This window comes from Aplidium turbinatum, chromosome 6 (genome assembly GCF_918807975.1).
Source record: "Aplidium turbinatum chromosome 6, kaAplTurb1.1, whole genome shotgun sequence".
Classification (NCBI taxonomy): Eukaryota; Metazoa; Chordata; class Ascidiacea; order Aplousobranchia; family Polyclinidae; genus Aplidium; species Aplidium turbinatum.
Window position 1 is genome coordinate 11,111,322 of NC_137477.1, and position 11,361 is coordinate 11,122,682.

The following is an 11,361-nucleotide window of genomic DNA, read 5'->3' on the forward strand; positions in this document are numbered from 1 at the left end:
GGACCGGCTCCTGTACACTCCCCAGCCCGCCCGAGACCCACAGACAGTCCTCAAGGGAAGCGGCACTCATAGTTATTTCAGTAACTTATTAAATGGAATATTTAGCCTACGGTAATCAACAAATTAACTTTTACTACTAAATTGCAGTAGGCTACACAAATTTGCTATAAAAGCTCGATAACATACACAATCAAATAAGTAACACACTGACCAGAGGCAGGAAATAGTCCTCGCACCACTGCCCTTACAAGAAGCGTCGCACTCTTTGTCCACGTGATCCAGTTTCAAAATGGCGTCGCGCGCTTCGTCTTGTGGTCGGTGGAATAACACAGTTTCTTGCTCTCCTCGGACAGTTCGATCGTCGACGGATTGTTGGTCTGGTGACCGTTCCCCAGCCGCTTCAGGCAGTATAAAGTAACCGTGCTTATACTGCCCCACAGTAGAATTAGTGACTTCTCTAGCTGGAGATCTGGTTTCGCTTTTTCGATTGCTGTTCTTTGGCCGCTTCGGTTGGCCAGCAATATGCGTTTTACAGCACCAGCAAAAAACAATTCTTGTAGCTTCACGATTGAAGTGACCAGAACCACACAATTGAAGATGGGTACGGTAACTACAGACTCACGATTGAAGTGATGCACTGTCACGCTTGAGCGACAATCTCTCGTCATTCTTTTTCTAATTTTCTAACTTGTGTTTTCCAAACGTGCTTCGTCTTCCTTTTACGATGTGTGAATCTAACGGACGGACGTAATTAAGAGTGTGAAGTGACTATTCCACATCACAATTGAAGATGTTCTTTCTTTTTGATAACCGCTATGTATATGAGCTGCTATCCAACCTGTCTTCTTCCTAACTTTCGACTCAAGTTCCACATGTGTTGAGTGAAGATTGATGGTATATTGTTAACAAGAGACGGGTTCAATTGTGATGTGGAATAGTCACTTCACACTCTTAATTACGTCCGTCCGTTAGATTCACACATCGTAAAAGGAAGACGAACCACGTTTGGAAAACACAAGTTAGAAAATTAGAAAAAGAATGACGAGAGATTGTCGCTCAAGCGTGACAGTGCATCGCAATGATGACGTCACGATTGCGCGACAATCCATGTCACAATACGGAGACAGATAACTTGGCCATAATTTCGTGAACAATAATTTAACAATAAACAACAACATTTCTTGATGAATGAGTGTTAGGTGGGTCATTAAAATCTTAATTTTTTACCACTACAAATGTTTTGTTTTTTTAAATTTTCGAATGCTTCTGACACGCAAACCAATCAGAATATTTGTAATCTGCTAATGTTCCATGTCTGTTGTCGGTTGCATGTTTGTTTTTGAAATCGTATTTTCGGACTGAAAAAGCCACTGATAAGTTATTCCTTGGCAGTTTCGCATAGCCTACTTGTAGAGGCTTTTAATGCAGTAATTTGTCTATTTTACATAGGCCTACTAAGGGAGGAATGAAAAATTCCAAAATTAGCGAAAAGTGGAATGCAACAAAAAAGGTTGGAAACCACTGCTCTAGTTAACTTTTGTTGATAACTTATAGTAAATAATGCAAAACATGTTATGTTACCTTCACTATTTCACTTCACTAGATTGTAGATACTAACGACCAGTTTTAGCCTGATGTTGCGAGTTCGCTGTGGTAGTAACTGTTTCGGAACACACAGTACCCTAGTCATGTACTATGACGGCTAAAACAGGTCGTTAATATCTACATTGTGAAGTAAGCAATGATCATGCTACTAAAAGCAAAATTCAATCTATTACATGTTATGTTTACTCAATGGCTTTGTACATTTGTGATCAAAAATATAAACACTCCACGAAAGTTTTCCTGTAGCAGCATTTGTTTCTTTCTAGATGTTTTTCGTATTGCATTGGTGACGTGTTGAGCTGGTCATGCGTGTCTTGCTTCATTGCTTTTGTCATGTGGTTTCATTGGCAGTCGGTAGCAAAAAGAAAGGTTATATCTCTCACAGTTTTACAGTAAGTTGGAAAGTCTGGTATGAGGCTATTTTTTAAGATTGTGAGACAATAGCAAAACTAACATGAAGTAACAAACCTATAATGGGGTAAATAGTTTTTTTGCCAGTCAGAGAGAAAGGGTATTATGATGTTGCAAGCAAGAGACAATAGTGTCATGATGTTGCCTTTGAGAAACAAACTGTATTGTAATGTTACTTTTTATCATGCTGATGTTTTGGATGAAAACAAAAGTGTAATATATCCAATGTGCAATAAACCGACACATTAATGGATTGTAAAAGTGACTAGTCATGAAAAGTTAAAACGCTTGAATCAGTTGTCTGTTTGTAGCCTACCTAACACCAGTTACAAACCTAAAAATAAAAAAAATAGGAAACAAGAAAAGAGTCACACAGTTTAACATCAATTTGATTTAAAAAACATGAGTTTTTTTCAACGATAGATTATTCCAAGTATTTAATGTAATTTAAATCGAGTTAAAGAAATCAGTAGGGTGAAGGAGCAGTGAACAGCATCGTTCAAAACATATTTTAAAGCATATTTTATTGAAAAAGTTTCTCAATAATGTTTATATTATGATTTGTAGAAATTACAAATAAGTTAAATTACCCGACATATTGAACGACAGCATTCTGAAATGAAAACAATGAAAAGCTCAAATATGTATTTCTTTCAATCGCGACCACACTTTTGCTTCTGACCGTCTCACGTGGTCAAGGTGATGAAGAGGTTTGCCTTCGTAAAACAACCACTGGGCCACCCCCTGACCTAATCCAGGGGCGGCCTGGGAAATCTGGTGCTCCGGGACCCCCTGGACCTAAAGGGAGTCAGGGGAAGCCGGGAAGTTGTGGATGTGATCCCAGCGAGGTTGAACAACTGAATGGAAAAATTGAGCAACTGAATGGTGGGTGATGCGAAAGTGCGATAATGATGTTTTGAATAAAGCGACACTTTGAGCTTGTTTATGTAGTGCACATTGAACTGTTTGCCAACATTTCACACCAAAATACCAGCAATTTTTGGTAATGTAAATCTAAGTTCGACAAAGCAGAAAACGCGCAGCTGCCACCATATGTCATTAATGTATAACGTCAAAATTCCAAATCGTGATATTTTATCACAAAGTTCCAAATAAGAAGTCCTTTAAGGTAATATCCAGAGAGCGAGTGCATGACACAAAATCGTGTTTTAAAAAATTTGGCTTGTGAATTAATGGCGCTCCTATCACAAGAAATTTGGAATGGCAAAAAATAACGCATAATCAAATCATCTGTAGTGAAATACTTTTAGATCAGAGCCTTAAATAATTTTCTATGGGACACGTAAGCACGGTGTTTTCTGTTATTATTAAGCGTGTGCGTTCGAACTTTTTTTAAATATATCTCTTGCCTTTCTGGAAGAAAAATCATTCATTGTGAGATAATGTTAGTGTTTGTTCTTTTTGTAGTTTTGTTTTAGGCTCTATTATACCAGATATAGTACGAAGTTAGTGTCTTAATTTTGAAGCAACGTATTTTGGAAATTTTAAAACGTTTTGATTTCAAACAGCCTCGATATTTTGTAGGTCCAAGCCGTGAACTAATTTCGTTGTACATGTATGGTTTACCACTTCCACATATTCATTTGAAGCAGTTTTTCAGTTCTGGTTTCACTTCGGTTTTGTGTCGCTTCAGAACAATTTGCATAGGCTTGATTTAACTATGTCTGGTAAAAGTTACTGTTACTCTGCTAATTCTTTTGTACTGACCAAAGAATTTTGATTCCAGACACTTCTTTAACGTTCAGGCTTTTGTAGCTTTGCTTATTTTTTACACTATTTTTCTGGAATAAAAAAAAATCTATGAACGCAAAAAGCACTAATACTGTATTAGAAGTTACTACTGGCCTTTTACTTTACTGGCCTTTTGCTACGTGTTTTTCAACACGTGAAGAAGAAAGAAAATGAAATCTTACATTAATAAAGAAAAATGTTTTTATATTTATCCAACTTTTTAACTGAAGACAGGACGTCACTGTTTCGACCTTAAGGTCTCATCAGTGCAATAAACATACACTAGACTATAAGTTTTTTGTCGTATCCAAGCTTACGCGCGGTAGTTGAAATGAAGTGGATGGAAAGTAAGGAAGCCAATCTTCGTGTCCACCTTCAGGCATGTCTTTAAGTGTCCTGCCGAAGACACAGCCACATGCTCTTGAACACAGCGTTTTGTATTGATTGATAATTTTAAGTAATGGATTTTATTTCAAACCGTCCATTATCAAACAAAATTTAACAAATATTATTTCGAACAATACTATTTCGAATATTTTATGCAGATGCATTGAATGGGATAACTGAGAGGATTACCGCAGTAACCAACATTGCGTCTGTTCTACAAAGCGAGAGTGAGTGATTTTCAATATAAAGAGAATAATTCTTCTCTTTTGAAGTCTCTTCATTCTGTGAGTTTAATCAAGCAGGCTACAAAGATCATTAATTTTTTGCTGATAAAATCAATCAAATTATTAATCACTATAATCCGTATCAAAAATTTCATGAGAACTTACAAAGAATTCTGAATACAACACAAGCATTCTGTCAACCATTCAACTAAAAAATCTTTTTAATCTTGTGACTTGAACAAATGTCATATAAGACGTTTTGATGTTCCTTGAAGACCCGTTTTACTTCCACAGGATAATATATTTTTTGGCCAACACAATATTCTGAATCATACATAGACAAAACTGTTTCAATTATTACACACTATAATTGACTACCTTGGAAAAACAACAGTGAAATGTTTTCATTAAAAGCAATTTTACAACTGCATTATTCAACATCAGACGGACGTCTTTAGACGTTGAAATTTTGCAAAATCAACAGCTATCACTGACTGTGTAAGCCACTGACAAAGACGTCATTAAGAAAAGCCGCAGACATTACCGTAATGACGAAATAGATTGAGAGATTCAAACATAGCAGTGTAGCCTATGCTGATTTCCAATACATTGAAAAACACTATTTGTATATTGCTTTTAAAGCAAGAAGTTTTTAAGAAAGTAAATGACAAATTGTACAATTTTCATTGTCCTAGATAAATTTTCTATATTTTACTAATAGACGGAAATGATACGAACTGCAATAAACAAGTTATTTGGGCTTCAACTTGGTGCTAAATCAGCATCATCTGAGAATTCAGTTGAAGAACCTTGAAATGTTAAATTTAATGCTTGGCAGGTGCAGTCAAGCGATGCTCGGTGGGATTGAGAGATGGCAGAGTCAGGGACTCAGATATCACCGCATCCACTGTTCATGCTTCAAATCACGCAGCTCACCATGGGAGGTTGGATTATAAGGGAAGTAGATCTCCTTTCTTAAGTGCCGGATGGGCTGCTTTGAGAGGTGGGGCTATAATAGATTGGATTACTAAAGCAAAAATGTTCTGCTTAATATCAGTTATCAAGTACGGTACTTCAGTTTAAACTACATAATAAATATTGTTTGTTGGTTTTCATTTTGTAATTTCTATTTTAGCATTTGTATGCAGTGGCAAATCCAAAAAAAATTGGGAGAGCTCCAGAGTTTTGACAAATCAAAACCATTTAAATAAAAATTAAGGCTTGAAAAGCAACTATTTCGGTTGGGAGTGAGCAGAAATCTCCTCACCAAGAACTTTTTTTTACCATAATCATCAAAAAATAAGTTTCTTTGGAGGCTGAAGTTCATAGTTTTATTTCAGCAATGAAGTAGAATTTAAAATAAATTTTTAATGACAACATAGGCCTAACAATAAGTTGCAGTGAATCATTTAAAAAAAAAGGTTTGTATACTGTTGAGCGTTTGTGGTGATCATGGGAAGGTAACCTATATGTTAGCTTGAACGGAGTGAGATGTCAGACAAATGACATTTATTTTTATATGTAAGTAGGCTATATACCTTTTACTTTTATCTATAGAGCCTACTTTTTTACAAAAGTGACGATTATTCTGCTTTCTATTTTTCACAATGATAAAGTATTGCATTCACACATACTTTTGCTGAAATGTCTTTTGCGATCCACATGTAATTTGGCCTTGGTCTTTTCTCTACAATACTCTTGCAATCAAAGGCTTCGCGGCCCAACGTTAATCCCTACTTGGCTCGTTTTGAGAACAAAGTTTTAATTTTTCATTGTACACAGTGGCAGCTGGACAATGGATACAAGTCGATTTGTTAGTACCGATATTCGTGACTGGTGTTGTCACTTAAGGAAGGAGTGATTCTGATCAATGGGTGACGAGTTACAAAATATCGTTTGGCAACTCTGTGAGCACCTTAGAACTCATGCTGAACGAAGATGGATCAGAAAAGGTGGTTTTCTTACTGCGTAGACTGGACATGTCAAATACATACGTCCAAGTTGCTAAGTTTTAAAGTTGCTAAGCGTAGTTGTTTTGTAATAGCTATAACTGTGAAGACCTATAGTGCAGTACTTATGCTACACTTCTCTTTCCCTGATTTTCTGTGTTTGTTAGGAAAATTTGATATGACACAATTGAGGATGCTTTTATTGCTCTGATTACGCAATGCCTGAAATTAGAATTACTTCAGCTAAAGTTTTGATTAAATTTCATCCTCATCTTTTTAAATTATTCTTTTCCAGGTTTTCACTGGTAATAACGACCGGAACAGCTACGTCATCCACAGATTTGACAAACCGATTACAGCCAGATATTTCCGGCTGATTGCGTTGACATGGAGTGGACATCTTTCATTACGCTTGGATTACTTCTCATGCTGAATATAATCAAAGAAAAACTATCCTACACTCGATTGTGAACTTGCATATTGTCATTTATTCATTTATCATATTTTCATTGAGCACTAGCGGACAGAGATGGAGAAACCATTTTAAAAGTAGGTGGGCCCAGAGGCGCAGCAGTCAAAGTCAATCAAACTTCTGCGGGGCGAAGCCCCCCAGACCCCTGTTAGCATTGCTGCATTCCAAATATTTTCTATCATTTTTACATTGAGTTTTCATGATTGCCTTTCGTACCAACAAGCAAACAGTTTCCATTTTTGATCCCAATTTGGCCAAAACATTTACAAAATTGTTAAATTGCTTTATAGTGATAAAGCTTTGGTAGAGAGTTTGCTTTGTTGAACCATACAGAAGTGAAATATGGTAACCTTGGCGGGTTTAGCATGCTTTTTTGCACGCAAGAGGTGTAACATAATTGAAGTGGACTCAAACGTTTTCGACACGTACGTGTGTCCTCGTCAGGAAACAACACATACATTGGTATGTCAACCAGACATTTGTTGACAAGGGCCGGGGAACACTTAAACCCAAACCTAACAACTAAAAGTGCAATTAAAGAGCACATCGCCTCTTGTGAAACGTGCACTGACAATGTTTCGATCGGCCAATTTAAAATCATCTCTCGAGGCAGATCTGATTTTCAGACTAAGCTCATGGAAGCCTTAAGAATCAAACGTAACAATCCATTTCTCAACCGGCAGTTATTCGCCTGTGGCTCATCGTTCCTGTTGTGTGTGTTCTAATTGTTTGTCCAATGCCTGTAGTCTACACCTCATGTGATCTGTTTCCCACCGCATAGTTTACTCGTAATTATTCTCGTATCATTTGTTCAGTTTGTGCTTTTCAGTCAAGAGTGTCGTTACAGTTACAGTGCAAAGTCAAATCTATCTTCCGATTTTTCATTTCATGTATAGGTTATTGCAGATTTAATTCCTGATGAGGACACATGTAGGCTACGTGTCGAGGGCGTTTGAGTTTGTTTTGGTTGTGTTGTATTGTTTGTGTGTGGTGGAGTGTGTTGGGCCCGCTGGGGTTGCTATGTTTTATTTCTCTACGCTTTATAGTGCTGTACAAAGTATGGCGATAAACACACAAATAAAAAAGAAACAATACACACACAGTTATAATACCACCTGGGATAAATAATCTGCAGCATTATACAGTAGGCTGTGCGCATGTATGCCGCAGCACCAGCACCAATATGCAAATATAATAGGCTACTGGCATCAAAAAGGCACAGCTAATTACCACAAAGTTTCAATACCAGAAGTACCAGTAGGCTACTGGTATATAGGCCTAAACATATTTAACAGTCAGCAAAGTTATCTGGGAGTAACAGCCTGCAGTATTTTGTGCATACACAACAGCTGCACCACCAATATACAAATATAATAGGCCTACTGGTAACAAACAACAACAAGGTTCCTTCAACAGTCACTATATAAGTGACTGCTATTGTATTATAGGCTACTTGAAATTTTTTCCTAAAAAAGTTGATAATACGATCATTGAAAGCTGTCACGATTTCTTTCTATCTCTTACCAGGAAAGAGACTTGGAAAAAATTAATGACGTAGTTTAATGGGATATCACCGAAAAGCAGTCAATTAAGCTAAATGGTCGGATAGTTGTACTAGTGAAATGATAATGAAAATTCTTGAAGGATTTTAACGAAGTGCACTCACAGCTTCTCATGTAACTTTAATTTCAATCACAATTTATATGAGCACCAACTCTCATGTAGCCTACTCGTATTCAATTACTTCAACTCTCAATCAACAATAATCTCTGCATCTATTACCAACTACTACAACAACAATCTCTTATAATAACAGTTTACGCAAATTACGCTACTATTTATAGTAGGTTTGATGGTCTAGTAACTTCGAGAAGGTACAATAACGTTACATCATAAGAACTCATTATTTTGTCAAACTTTACTACTGGCAAACATCTTCATGATGTCACAACACCTAACACCTGGCAAGTCAAGCAAAGAATATTCCCGACTTGCACGTCCACAAAATGTTCTGGAAATACGTCACATAATAAAGATTTGGCAATCCGAGGTCACTACAGGACAGTAACCGATAATAACATATAGCATAAGAATTCCACAATCAAAACAGCAGGTTCGGTCAAGGTACAAAGCAGCCTGTCGCGAGGCCTTGCACATTGATTGTGACAAAAGCAATAAATTCTTGGCAAATTGGGTGAGATCAACCTGATCGATCAAGTTTTTGTGAATGTGTTCAACTGTTCATCCTATGGTTCAAGTGCTCTTGGGTTAATCTGCTTTTTAAGTAATTTTTCGCCAGTCTGTGGCACGAAAAAGACCTTTTTGCAGTACCATTAAACATAGGGATTTTCAGGTAAAACTGTATTAGTTTTGATAAATCTATGTAAATGTTTTATCTATTTTAACAGCTTGAGTTTGTTTTCGAGAGAATTAACATCAATATCCCCATCTAGCCTGGTTTAAGTGCCTTCTTTTAGAGACAATGTTACTGCATCCTCTATCCTTGCTGCAACTAAAATTATTTTCTTTATATCACAAAAAACTGCAGGTTATCTTGGTCAAATCTTTCGCTACCTTTTCAAAAATATTTGGCTTTCAAAAGTGGCTGGGCCAAGCCCACCCAGAAAATAAAGTAGGTGGGCCCAGGCTCACGTGGTTCCTCCATCCCTGCTAGCGGATACGTAAATACTCAGTTAATCTGGTAAAGATCTCCATTGGACCAAGCACATCTCAAACCAGATCTGTAGCCTATTAAATCAAACGTTTTGTCTCGTTATTTTCTGATGATAAATTAGGTTAAACTACTCTACTTGTAGATTTTGGTCTCAGAATCTATTATGTACATTTTCAAGAGATTAAAACAAAGGTGACCCGCTACTTGTTTCATGAGGTAGACGATGAATACTTTATGACGTGTTATGGCAAAAAGTTGAAAACTCTTTTATTTTTAAACAACAACTTGCACCAGAATGCTTCAATGCTCCATACAGCAATATGTTAATACTCAGATATAGGCCTTTTATAGAGTGTATATAAACTCAATTAGTTCATGGTATGTTTTTTGGCAGCCGATTAATTATAGCAAGACTTGACCGCGACAGACATTTCCTTCAACAACTGTAAGAATTCAATTGATGGTTAAGGCAGGTGTTGATAGCCTGTGGCATGACCTGGCGGTGCGACGTGTGAGCCCAACAGCTTCATGAGCGAAATACGTGTTTATTGCTGTTAATTCTTGTTACAATCGGCTGCCGAGAAACATTCGGGGTTGCCATCGACATGGATCCCGAAATAAGGACAACTAAAAAATTAAGTTTTCATAAAAAATCAAATTTGTACATGTGCTGTTGATGCAAATAAAAGAACTTCTCTCTCATTCAAAACGAAACAAACGTTTTTGAACAAATCTTCACATTTATATGAGCCGTGACATATCACATTCCATATTTTTTTCCCAGAAACAATCTGTTTCAGCAACTCCTTGTTTGTAAAAAAATACTTCGTGCATCTCATGGCAGTTTAGGTCTAGGTATACCTTTACATGCAGCAGGTATTTGACTGTCATTTTACTAAGTTTGTTTACTGATTGTTGAAAATTAAACAAAATAAGGACAAGTCAAAAACAAGGATATTTCTTAAAAATAAGGACAATCAGTTTTTCTAAGACCCTACCCGTCAAAATAACGACAAATCTTAGAAATAAAGACGGAATGGTACCTCTGCATATACTGTAGTTGATTGAATATAGTCTTAATAGAATGGCTAGCGTGGAGGCTACAGTTTTATGGTCAGCGAATCGCAATTGTTCACTGTTCTAATGAGTAGGCCTACTCAGCCTTGTGCTGACTGCAGCTGTTTTCTACATAGTTCATGGTATTTCTTTACTGTTTCAAGCTATTTCTTGTAGTCTAATGGTCTACGTCTAGATGGTTTTTGTTTTCGTGATGCGACAATAATTCTGAATTATGTTGTAGTTTCATCATCATTATTATTACTGCCAAATTTGTATATTTTAGCCTTCTGCATTTATTGAACATGGAATGGCGTTTTCAGCAACAGCAACAAATAGTTTTACCACAATAATATGCCATGCTCTTTTGTGTTCGACAAATACGTTATTTGTTTTTCCAAATATCATCCTGGTTTGTATCCACATTTTTGTGCATAGCGTAAAAGCATTTTTCTCCAAAGTAGTAAAATAAGTAAAAACAAATTGCTGTAATGATTTCACGTTAGTTTTTTGTTCACTTGTTTTCTTTTATTAGATCATTTGTTTTTTAATGTTTTGCTCTCACTTGCACAGGTCACCAAGAGAAGAAAAAAATTATAATTCGGAGATCGATTTCTTTCATTCTAAAATTGCTTATTCTACGGTAGAAAGTCGAATCAAAAGCTCAAAAATTATTGTGCATGTAAATTGTCTGAAGCGTACATTAAAATCATATACGAAAATCTAATTGCGAGTCGCATTTTAGAATCCATCTACACAGAATAAAGCTAATCAGACAGACCAACTTAGCAAAGGTCAACAAGAAATTTCATCGGACTTTACAACCATCAT

At 36.5% G+C, this 11,361-nt stretch overlaps 1 protein-coding gene across 1 annotated transcript; it reads left to right on the forward strand.

Annotated features, from left to right (window-relative positions):
- Positions 1 to 289: 289 nt before the first annotated feature.
- Positions 290 to 6,761, forward strand: LOC145772395 (lactadherin-like). Its single transcript, XM_082584272.1, has 6 exons — positions 290 to 314; positions 2,716 to 2,901; positions 4,314 to 4,382; positions 5,218 to 5,382; positions 6,231 to 6,331; positions 6,624 to 6,761. Exons 1-6 carry the CDS (start codon positions 290 to 292, stop codon positions 6,759 to 6,761), a joined length of 684 nt encoding a protein of 227 aa, XP_082440398.1.
- The last annotated feature ends 4,600 nt before the right edge of the window (positions 6,762 to 11,361 follow it).

Excerpts from the sequence above, each read along its gene's own strand:
- LOC145772395 (XM_082584272.1), top strand. The coding sequence starts at position 290 with ATGGCGTCGCGCGCTTCGTCTTGTG. Across the intron at positions 2,902-4,313 it reads AAAAATTGAGCAACTGAATG|ATGCATTGAATGGGATAACT; the intron begins GTGGGTGATGCG and ends TATTTTATGCAG. Across the intron at positions 5,383-6,230 it reads CGGATGGGCTGCTTTGAGAG|GAAGGAGTGATTCTGATCAA; the intron begins GTGGGGCTATAA and ends TTGTCACTTAAG.